This window comes from Onychostoma macrolepis, chromosome 12 (assembly GCF_012432095.1).
Source record: "Onychostoma macrolepis isolate SWU-2019 chromosome 12, ASM1243209v1, whole genome shotgun sequence".
In the NCBI taxonomy this organism is placed as follows: domain Eukaryota; kingdom Metazoa; phylum Chordata; class Actinopteri; order Cypriniformes; family Cyprinidae; genus Onychostoma; species Onychostoma macrolepis.
In genome coordinates, this window is record NC_081166.1 from 5,084,560 (window position 1) to 5,097,443 (window position 12,884).

The window sequence follows — 12,884 nt, forward strand, 5'->3', positions numbered from 1 at the left end:
CAGATTCGGCTACATAAGGAGCTTAAAATATCATCTTGTTGTGATGTTGGGTGCCAGAATCGATGTAGTAGAGGCTCCAATTTTACATTTTAATGCATACCTGCTGCTACTTCCAGACAAAAAAAACGACGACAGCTGTGGTTAAACGAGATAAAACGAGCAGACTGGACAGAAACGATCGTCAAAAATCCTCACATTTGCAGCGCACACTTCTTATCAGGAAAGGTTCAATAAAGTATTATATTTTGTTGTTATGGGCTCGTCTAAAGATTTCTTATGCATCTCACTACTATCTCGTGTTTGAAATAATGTATGCGTGTGTAAAACAACAAACTGACGATTTATATGCTTAATCATTTGTAATTGTATTGTTGTGATTACTTGTGGCTGGAATAATAATGTAGCTGTAAAAACAGTTGCCTGCTGAAATTTGCTATACATGTTAGATGTGAGTCACTCAACCGGAGGTAATCCTGTCAGATTGTCCATCAGATCTGGTTTCGTCCGTTAAAGTTAAACTTTTCAAATAACAATTGCGGTCCCGGACAGTGAGTGACCGTACATATGCAGGTTAAATCGGAATTTCTCCAGTTATTGTTAAAAAAACAAGCTAACAAACTTCATAGCTAGCGTTAGTGAAGCGGTCAGTGGAATCTTTTTGCCTCCACCTAAGCTCCGCCCACAGAAAAACATCACAATGTTTATTAACAGAAAAAGGGACTCTTATGCAAAGAAAATTAGGCACTTGGTAGACTTTTTCATAAAAATGGAAAATATCACATGAAACTGCATTGGAAAGTATATATATATATATATATATATATATATATATATTATACATACAATTTGTAATTAATTTTATAATAATAAAAAAAAAATAATAATTCAATTAGTGCTTTATCTCTAAAATATTAGATTTCTAAAAGCATCAAATAAAAATTAAATATTTTTTGAACAGCTTGAAAATGTTACCATCAGAAAAATAAATAAATAAATAATATTTATTTATTTAAAATGACAACAGTGAAGGATAACATTACATATATTCATGTGTCAGGAATTCAGGACTTTATTGAGCAATAAAAAATATACACCAGATAAAATAGCTTCCTTATTTTCATTAGTTTTTTTATTCTTTTTTTATTAGATTTTCTTTTCAAAATCATTCTTGTTTTGTTGGGATTTAGTGCTCCGAACATCCAAAACAAACGAGAGAAAAAAGCAGTAGAATTACGGCAGCGCAGCAGTCCAGGAGCGTCTTATTGTACTGATGAAACTGTGACGGCAGATGTCGAAAAAGAGCAGTGTTTTTTTTTTTGTTTGTTTTTTTATCACAGTTTTCTCTGACGTTGACAAATACTTATGTCTGCTTCTCCGACTCTGCCTTTTCAGTGGATTCGGACGCCGTTTCAACTTCCTCTCCGTAAAGCTCTGCTATTTTCTCAAATTTTGGACCCCAGTTGTCCAGGGAGTTGTAGTCCAGTTCGGAATGCGCTCCAGCTGACCCGAGCGAGCTGATGGAGCCTGCTGGTGACCCTTGACCCTCGTAGGCGTAGGTCTGTAAAGAATCGTAGGGCGGTATGCTAGTATCCTGATCCGCCTCGGCCACTCTCTGTTTGATAAACTCCCCAACGTCCATTTCCTCATCGATGTCCAGGGACGAGGGGCTGAGACGGCCGCAAGCCGGTCTCCGTGATGACCACGGCCGGATGCACTCGGGCCGGACGTCCCGACGGAACTTGAGTTCCTCAGCGGCGGCTGGGTTCCGGAGGGCGATGATGTCGAAGGCCTCGGTGTCCTCCTCTCCACCTCCTTCATCGTCATACGTCACCACATTCTCACGAATGTCCTCCTCTGAGATGATCAGCGGCTCCTTTTTGCTTCGTCGCAGAGTAATGAAGAGAATCACAATGGCTGTGAGGAACAAGAAAAATGCTGCTGATTATATAAAATAAAATGGCACAACTGATTAATATTTATAAACATGAATTCTCATTATATATTATATTGTCTCATTATATGAACCCCTTTGTTTTTAGATTTGTGGCTTTGATTTATTATTATTATTATTATTTTTTTTTAGAGTAAAATATGTTTTGGTAAGTATGTATTTCATATAAAATAAAATAAAAATAATATTTTTCATAATTGTACACTTAAACATCCTTAACTTTTTTAAATATTATTTTTACTTAATTTTTTTTTCCAATAGTGTGGTGAAAATTTCAGCAATAATCTGCAAAGTGTCTTCTTACATTTTATATATATATATATATATATATATATATATATATATATATATATATATATATATTAAAAAACAAAACAAAAAAAAAAAACACTGAACTTAAGTCTGTGATCCAAATAATTCAGAATTTACAGCAGTTTAAGTATGAGTATCTATGGTCTATGCTCAAAAATTGGTAATAAATGTAATAAAAGGTAATAAATGGATCATAACTATTGCATAAATATAATTTAGTATTACAAGATCACTTAAAAATACAAAATGCACCTGAGGGTTAAATTGAACGCATTGCCCTCTAAAAAGATGAAAAATGAGTCCTGAATCCTGATATTGTAAAAATCAACAGGAATGGGAGATAATTGCATTGTGCTTATTAAATATCATTGGGAGCTGTGGGAAAGTTTGCTAAGAGGTTGAAGGTACATAACATATTCACATCAAGTACTGGAAAACTGAAATAAATAAATAACAAAAAATTATTTATCAATGCTATTAACAGTAAATAATTCCTCCAGGGAACATTACGGCACTACGGTGAATATGTCACGCAGTAGGAGATTATCAGGATGAGGGAAAAGCAGGTGTGAAGCATCGTCAATGCATGAACAAGCAAACACATCAGGGGCCAGAGATCAGTGCGAATGAATGATGATTCTTTCATATCCCATTAGAATGGAAAGAGCCACGATAAATGAACAGCAAGTCAATATCGCACATTAGTCTAGATGAGCTTTCACTTCACTGATACACTATTAGCTGACATGACTAAAGCTTTATGAAAGCACTTTTTCATGACACCATTTCTAACGTTGTTTACATGTGAAATATATATGAATAACATTACGTGCAAGCTAGATACTTGTGTATATTTCATTTGTAGGTTAAAAAACTTGAAAAAAAAGTTCTGAAAAGGTGTACATTTGGACATTTCCTTAAAAATAATAGATCTATATTAACTTTCTATTTTGTGATGCTCAACATTCTTGTTCCGCACATCAGAACTGTAAGTTTTACTCCTTGTGATGGATGATTAAGGGAATTTGGCCTTTGTGTTCCTCATATTTATAAACTTTTGGGGCAGGAAGTCATGGCTGGACAATTTCATGCTGCTAGTCACCCTGGTGTGCTAAAAAACATGTAAATATGAATGGGAATATACTTCAGAGATAGTTTACTCATAAGAATTTCCAGGGGTGCCAATAATTGTGGCCAACATGCATTGGACAAAAACATGATTTCATCATGAGATTTTCTCCCCACTTTTAATTGTTTTACTTCAATTATAGGTTAGAATTTTGTGAATTGTTTGAGTGAAAGATCAAAAGGATAAAAAATGCAGATTTATTTTCGCAGCCGCCTTTGCTCATATTTATCAAGGGTGCCAATATTAGTGGAGGGCACTGTATATATATGTATATATATATATATATATATATATATAAAAACATCTTAAATCTTAAAATTTAAATACATTTTAAAATACCATTAAAATAGTAAATTTACAACATCTTAAATCTTGAAAAGACATTAAAAAAATTAAATGTTTTAAGTGTTTTCATTATTTTTTAATTTAAAATTAAATTAAAAATGTAAAATTATATACAGATACACACTAAACAAAATAAATCATTAAAAATGTGTGGATTGTGTGGATTTTCCTAACTAGCGAAATTGCTCGGCTCTTGTATGCAGCGCTGAATGCTGTCCAAATTTGGTAATTTTGGTAGACAGAAAGACAACGAAACGTATTGCATTCTGTTGTATGAATATTGCACAGCGACCATTGTGCTGTTACACAAAACAGAAAAAGTGACACATTCTGTTCAGTGTTTGCTAACAAACAAGTATCTCGATGTAATCAGCTCTGCTAAAGCCAGTAAATCTACCAAGCAGATTTGCGGAGAGGTAGGAGGGAGATTTTATCAACAAGTAGATTTTAGCAGGAGCAAACAGAGGCGTGTTTGAGCAGGGATGTGCCGAACGGAGCGAGGTTCAGGACTATATTTAGCCCTGGCAGCTGCTGGGGTGAGTGCTGAAAATCTCTTGCTTTTGAACAGGAGAGAGCATCACAGCCGCGAGGTGAGACCTAACCCATCCATCCAAGCCCGGAGAGAGGGAGGAAAGAGATGAGAGCAGCCCATGAGAGGAGGAGAGGTGGGAATGTCTGCATGAGAGAGGACTATTACATACAATGCTCACTTTCTTCAACTCGTACCATGAATACAAACCTGTCAGCGGCTCACTCTCTGTCTGTCACACCTTTGTGTTTGCAGATTTCCACACATTTGTTGTTCCGCTGTTTTATACTCTTTTCTATACTGTTTTCTACATTCACCATGGCCCGTTCTGTAAAATATTCTCTATTTTTGTAACTTTCCTAAATTCGTCTTCCTTTTCTTTAGTCTCTTTCTGTATATTTTGGCTTATAATATTATATTATATAATTATTTTATTTATATTATAATATAAAATATTATTTGCTATTTTAAATATACCCATATATATGTATGCATATGTGTGTATGTAATATTTAAACATATTTAAATGTACTATGTTAACATTAGCATCTACTATGCTAATAGCATTATTGCTTAAATTTATTTTTAATTAAATAGATACATATTAAGAACAGTAAAATTGTTAATAAAATTAATATAATAAAATACAATAATAAATAAATAAAAATATTGAACATTACACACATTACACACAACTTATAAATAAATGTTTATTCTAACATCTACAATGTTTATTATATATTATGGACTTTTAAATTATTTAATTATTTAATTTTATTTACATTTTATTTAAATAATTCAAAATTAAAATAATTGTTCATTTACCATATGTATCATTTAATAGAACTAAATAATATAAAATAATGTTTAAACATAAGTAAAAAGTTATTTATTATACAATTTAATAAAATATATAATATACTTTTTTTTTTTTTAGTATAGTAGAATTGAATAATAAAGAGTAATCAAGAAAATTAAACATTTTTATAAAATGTTTATATGTTCAACAACAGAAATGTATGACTACTACTGTAGATTGTAGTAGGCTATAACACTTCAATTTACCGGATTATAACTGTATTATCATATTTTCATCATGGTGTTCATTTATTCATGCTGTCCTCCCGCTCACCACTATCTGCCCTGCTGTGAATACTAAAACATTCTTCAGTGTTCTCTTCATGACATTTTGATGCGGTCGTGACCTTTCACCTGCTGTAGTGGGACCCGTGAAATCCTTTAAGTACGCCCCTTACTTTTGATCCACAGGTTTACAAGGTGAAAGATGAAAAGTCAAGAGTGAAACAGGTCTGGATCAACTAGAATTATGACAATGAATGCCAGAATTCTGCTGTGAATACTAAAACTGGAAAGGTGATAAATGGGCAATAGTTAAAGTAGAAAACCCATCTGAGTTACCAAAATATGCATTTTAGAAAAACGTCTTATTTTCTTTATTATTCAGTTCCTCTAAATTAAAAATATTAGTACATTATATATTTTATTAAACATTATTTACTATTTTTATTTGCACTTATTTATAATTAAATATTGTTTTACATGATTCAATTCTATTAAATGTAATATATATATATATATATATATATATATATATATATATATATATATATATATAATAAATAAACAATTTATTTAAAATCAAATAAAATGGTAAATAATTAAATTATAATATAATACAGAATAAAGATATATAAATTATCCACCTGTCATTTTATTAAATAAGCAATAACATTATATGTATATAGTGTCAGTATCATTGCACTAATAATACTACTAATAATGATATTGTTTAATTTACTTGAATTATAATGTTATATATATATTTTATTAAACTGTATTTACTATTTTAATATGTACCTATTTACTTTCTTTATTGTTTACCAGTCATTCATTTAAATTAATCAATAATATTATCACCTAACATCCATAACCCTACAAAACCCTGCATTAGATTATTCATTCTTAATATTAGTTTTACTCAAAAATACGTATGTTAAATAAGTTAAAAGCTTTACGAATGCCATATCACATTACCTATAAACAACAGCACTTATATTGACTTCCTACACAGTATATGTCTTTTGGCCCTGTTCATGTGTTTTTAATTATGTTGTTTTTTAATAATCTGAAGGATGATGTGTTTGAGTATTTTTCATATATATATACTCTGGCATCATTTCCAGGTTGAACTCACCCAGTAAAATCAGCACACAGAGCAGTATGGCTATGAGAGCGCCCGTGCTGAGCCCTGCGGAGGAGAGGAACGCTTCTCCCTGGCAGATCTTCAATCTGGTGCCTTTCTGGCAGGAACACACCCTGAGGGTGAGGGTACTGGTGCTGCTCAGGATGGGTTCCCCGTCATCCCACACCACCACCGGGAGCTCGTACAGTTCCTGGGTCAGTCTGTGGAACCGCCGCCGTCTGGCGATGATGCTGGCAGTGCTGTCTGCGGACAGACACACAGATAAGGTCACAATTAGTTAGAAAGCACTCGCACAGCTATCAGATGGCTTCAGATGACATTTCTGGCTTTAAATTGCCTTTTGAAACTTGACATCTGTTGCTGAATGAAAAAAAAATAAAAAATCCACATGATTCTTAAATGTGAAACAGGAGGGGGAGTGAACAGTGACAGATTTCAACTTGTTTTCTTTGGTATATGGCTGCATCTATAATTGTGTCTGTTTTCTGTAATTACCACCTTTACCAAAAACAAAAAAGAAAAGACTCAGCTGCCAAGGAGACAGCAGGGTCAAAGAAGAGCTTGAAATATTAGATGTCATGTCTGAAGAAAGAAATATCAGAATAGTTTTTTAATAAGCTGTCTCTCAAATTGTGGAAACATTTAGAAAATTGTATTGAATGCTCTGTATTTCGGGCACATAACATGTTATGAAATTATATAGTACAATATATAGTATATTTTAATAATAGTTATTATTATTAGTTATTACAAATTAGTCCAAAAATGTTTATACCACACACACTGACCACTGAATGACTTTTTTTGTTTAAGAGAAATAATGGTTGTGGCAAAATTATTTTCTTGTGATGCATACAAACTCTGTTGGACATTGTTAGTTGAAAAAAAAAAAAAAGGATGAAAAGTGTTCCAAAAGAGCTTATTTATTTATGTATTTTTTGTACAAGTCCACAGGGCTAAAAGTGCCCAAAGTCAAAAAAGCACAAAAGGCAAATAAATAGTAACAGAACAATGATAAATTTAGTTGAAATGAAAAAAAAAAACCTGGAAATTAATTTTTTTTTAAAAAGAAGAAAACGAGGAAAATTCAAGGGTGAAAAGCAGAAGTAATGAGAGAGAGTGATAACAGACGAAGATAAAGACAGAGACTAAGAGAGAACAAGAGAACAAACAGAGAGGGAGAAAGAGGGCAGATAAGAGATCATTATATTAAATTAGCCTGGTTTGAGCACAGGCCACTATCGCTGAAGCTCTCTGCCCGAGTGTGCCGTTTCAGAGCATTTAGGAGCCCCATTCCCACAGATGGGCTTTTAATGGGAGAACTCACATTCTCTGAGCCCTGAACACTCGAGGTCTGTCTAATGCTGGCCGCCTACAGCAAAGCGAGCAAAGCTCTTAACCCAAGAATCAACCTAATGAGCCTCCATCTTACTCTTTCTGAACTTCATCACATCCTCCAGCAATCCCTGCGTTTCTAAGCATTCTGAGAAAGGGATGCTAGATGGACAAGGATACGGGCAAATCAAATGAAATTGAGCAGCAAATGAGTCAAATAGCAAGAGAGAGGGGCACGGCACATCTGATCTGAGCAACATTCGACTTCAAGTCCATTAGAGGCCTATGTGGCATATTACAGACTCCTGATAGACAGCTGCTTTGGAGTAAAATCACTTTATATCAACCTTTACACTTATGAAGAGATATTATTTCTAAACAAAATCACTATTAATCAACCTCTGGGTAAAATACTTCTTTTACATTAAATCCAGAATTATTTTATATATTTCACCTATAAAATTAAATGCATCATTATGTTTTATGCAATATGTAAATGAGAAAAAAATTGAATATTACCAACATTTGTCATTGATCACGCCGACACAGAGGTAGGCAGCAGTAAGTGGCTTGAGATAAGTAATTGAAGCATTCATTTAATCAGTTAGTTTAAATACACTGATTCATTCAGGAATGAAACCGATAGTCTTTATGAGTGAGTCATTGAATAATCCATTCAACTAATACTTGTTATTGATAAATAACGTTGATTCGTTAAGGAATTAAACAGTGACGGTCTTTACGAGTAAGTCATTGAATCACTCAGTCAACTGATTCAAATTCAAATACACTTATTCATTCAGGAATTAAACAAGTGACTGTGCTTGAGTGAATCACTAAGTCATTCACTCAACAAATGTGTTTAAATACACTGAATAATTCAGGAATGAAACAAGTGACTGCCTCTGTGAGTGAGTTATTGAATTATTCATCCAACCAATTTGTTCAAAAACACTGATTCATTCAGGAATGAAACAAGTAAGTGTTTTTGAGTGAGTCATTAAATCAGTCTCCCAACCGATTTGTTCAAAAACAGACTCATTTAGGAATGAAACAAGTGACCATCTTTGAGTGAGTCATTGAATCATTCATTCAAACAATCTGTTCAAAAACAGATTCGTTCAAGAATGAAACAAGATACTATCTTTGTCTAAACCTCTAAATCATTCAATCAACAACACCGATACATGTACACCATTTTCGAAACAAAGCAAAACCAAAGTTGAGCAATAGTGTCTAAAAAGCAAGTTACTTAATATTACTTTTTTCTTAGTTGTACTGTTGTTTTTAAAGACATATCACATTCACACTATTGATCCTAATATCTGCTCTTGCTTGTGTGATATTGCTTATACAGTGCATAATATTAATAATAAAATAATAATTAATATTAACAATAAAATGTTATACGGTGTTATTGTATTTCTTTTCACCTCTCAAAAACATGCTTAAATATGGTCCATATTACTTGACAGATACTTCTATTGCATTGCATGTCATGTCATGTGGATGTGCGCATACATATGGATTTTAGCATGGATAATGCACATATATGGGTACGTCAGAAGCTGCTGTGTGTCTTGCTGTTACGAAAAGCATTTCCTGCCAGCAGCATTAAACACCTGCGCAGACACAAAAAGCTCTCACTCCTGGCACCCAACTGTGTCCCATAAATAATCACAGAGACACACTACAGAGAACATGCATTTCTAAACAATGTACTGTAATGCATGATCAAAAAAAAAAAAAAAAGAGACAGAAAGAACAAGAGAGATGCAAAGGCTGAAATCTACTCCCTTATGCATTTGACGTCAACATCTTGTTCACGGCAGACATTACAAGATACAAGAAATCTTGCTTGCAGGGTCAGACATGTAAGAAAGCCCAAAGAGGCAATGTATTATTTATTTTTGTCAGTCTTCACAGAATAATTTTAATAGAATAATAATCCAGAATCATTTTATACATTTTACCTATAAAATTAAATGCATTATTATGTTTTATGCAATATGTAAATGAGAAAATCATTCATATTACCAACATTTGTCATTGATCACGCCGACACAGAGGCAGGTGGCGATAAGTGGCTTGAGAAACTAATTGAATCATTCATTCAACCAATTAGTTTAAATACGCTGATCCATTCAGGAATAAAACCGACAGTCTTTATGAGTGAGTCATTGAATAATTCATTCAACCAATTTGATAAATAACATCGATTCTTTAAGGAATGAAACAGTGACGGTCTTTACGAGTAAGTCATTGAATCACTCAGTCAGCTGATTCAAATTCAAATACACTTATTCATTCAGGAATTAATCAAGTGACTGTGCTTGAGTGAATCACTAAATCATTCACTCAACAAATTTGTTTAAATACACTGAATAATTCAGGAATGAAACAAGTGACTGCCTCTCTGAGTGAGTCATTGAATCATTCATTCAATCAATTTGCTAAAAAAACATTGATTCATTAAGGAATGAAACTGCCAGTCTTTATGAGTAAGTGATTGAACCTCTCATTCGAATGATTCAAATTCAAATACACTTACTCATTCGGGACTTAAACAAGTGACCCATGTATGAGTGAATCATTGAATCATTCACTCAACTAATTTGTTCAAATACATACTTACATATTAATTCAGGAATGAAACAAGTGACTACGTTTGTGAGTGAGTCATTAAATCACTCATCCAACCAATTTGTTCAAAAACACTGATTCATTTAGAAATGAAACAAGTAAGTGTTTTTGAGTGAGTCACTGAATCAGTCTCCCAACCGATTTATTCAAAAACAGACTCATTTAGGAATGAAACAAGTGACCATCTTTGAGTGAGTCATTGAATCATTCATTCAAACAATTTGTTCAAAAACAGATTCATTCAAGAATGAAACAAGATACTATCTTTGTCTAAACCTCTAAATCATTAATTCAACAACACTGATACATGTACACTATTTTCGCAAAAACAAAGCAAAACCAAAGTTGAGCAATAGTGTCTAAAAAGCAAGTTACTTAATATTAAGCAGCATTAAACACCTGCGCAGACACAAAAAGCTCTCACTCCTGGCATCCAACTGTGTCCCATAAATAATCAGAGAGACACGCTACAGAGAACATGCATTTCTAAAGAATGTACTGTAATGCATGATCAAAAAAAAAAGACAGAAAGAACAAGAGAGATGCAAAGGCTAAAATCTACTCCCTTATGGATTTGACGTCAACATCTTGTTCACGGCAGACATTACAAGATACAAGAAATCTTGCTTGCAGGGTCAGACATGTAAGAAAGCCCAAAGAGGAAATGCATTATTTATTTTTGCCAGTGTTCAATACAAGTTTAAACCTCCAGTTTCTCTTCAATTAAAAGTAGTTTTCTCTTGGTCTGGAGGTAGCAAAAAAAAAAAAAAAAAAAAAGAAAAAGAAAAAGAAAGAAAAAGAAATAATTAATATAATATAATATAATATAATATAATATAATATAATATAATATAATATAATATAATATAATATAATATAATATAATATAATATAATATAATATAATATAATATAATATAATATAATATAATATAATATAATACTGTTGTGACCCTGGAGCACAAAACCAGTCATGAGTAGCACGGGTATATTTGTAGAAAAAGTCACAATTTTATTTATTTTTTGTATGGGTCAAAATTATAGATTTTTATTTTATGCCAAAATTCATTAAAATATGAAGTAAAGATCATGTTCCCTGAAGATATTTTGTAAATTTACTACTGTAAATATATCAAACCTTAATTTTTGATTAGTAATATGCATTGCTAAGTACTTAATTTGGACAACTTTAAAGGTGATTTTCTCAGTATTTTGATTTTTTTGCACCCTCAGATTCCAGATTTTCAAATAGTTGTATCTCAGTCAAATACATCCTATCCTAACAAACTATACATCAATGGAAATCTTATTTATTCAGCTTCCGGGTGATGTATGAATCTCAATAATAAAAAAAAAAGACCCTTATGACTGGTTTTGTGGTCCAGGGTCACATTATATTATATTATAATATAATATAATATAATATAATATAATATAATATAATATAATATAATATAATATAATATAATATAATATAATATAATATAATATAATATAATATAATATAATATAATATAATATAATATAATATAATATAATATAATATAATATAATATACTATTTCATCATGATGGATTATTATTATTTACATTAACCAGGAAAAACACCTTGTGAGAAAAAATGTACTCAAAAATATGAGAAAAGACAAACAAAATTAATATAATTTTAAACAATGAATAAAATAAATCCAATCAAGGCTTCTTAGGGTTTCCACAGAAATGAACACAGGCAAAAAAGGCACTGAAAGTGACAAAAATGTCTCTAATATCCTCTGACCTGCACATCTGATATAGTTCTTAGAGTTAGACATACAGCATTATGTCTTTTAATACGAGTTGATTTAATTTCGAATGTGATGATGTATCTATTTATTCCCCTTTTTTAATGAATTCATTCAAATTAAGTATTCAACCCAAAGGTTTTTCCAGGTGGTTTCATATATGCCCTCATAAAGAGAAAAACTGCAGAAAATCAAATGCAGGCAGTGAAACGGAAAAGTTTATTTCTTGCATGCTCAAGAATTCCCAAAACAAAAAATGCACTTCTATCTCTGAAGTCATAAGCCATTCCCCACATGTTGCCATTCCCAAAAATCTTACTTCCAGGTTCGTAAAAGTTTCGGAGAGTTTTCTTTTTTTTCGATCGTGGCTCTTCATGACTCCTTAAATAGGCATTTCTCCTGGAAGAACACGCCCGTGCACGCATCGACCAGAGCGAGAGCGCACCCATCAACGCACTTCATCACTGCACGGGACTCGCTCGGGAAGAATGTCTCTAAAGAAGTGTGTTTTTAGTTGTCAGGGAAAGATAACTTTTTTTCAGCTTCCCGAAGAACCCAGCGTTACCTAAACAGTGGATGCAGTTTGTTTTTCCGGGGCAGCAACAGTGTTTCTCAAGTGTTTGTTGATGAATGTTTT

General features: G+C 32.4%; 1 protein-coding gene across 6 annotated transcripts in view; it reads right to left on the reverse strand.

Moving 5' to 3' along the window:
• Window positions 1-1,058: 1,058 nt before the first annotated feature.
• The window catches only part of LOC131551374 (cadherin-18), a 225,939-nt gene continuing 214,113 nt past the window's right edge, over window positions 1,059-12,884 (reverse strand). For all 6 annotated transcript variants that reach the window (XM_058794302.1, XM_058794298.1, XM_058794300.1 and 3 more), the window contains 2 exons: window positions 6,482-6,733; window positions 1,059-1,914 (listed from right to left, as the gene is read on the reverse strand). In XM_058794302.1, coding sequence (XP_058650285.1) covers window positions 1,361-1,914; window positions 6,482-6,733 — 806 coding nt within the window. In that variant the 3' untranslated portion in view covers window positions 1,059-1,360. The remainder of the gene's footprint in view (window positions 1,915-6,481; window positions 6,734-12,884) is intronic.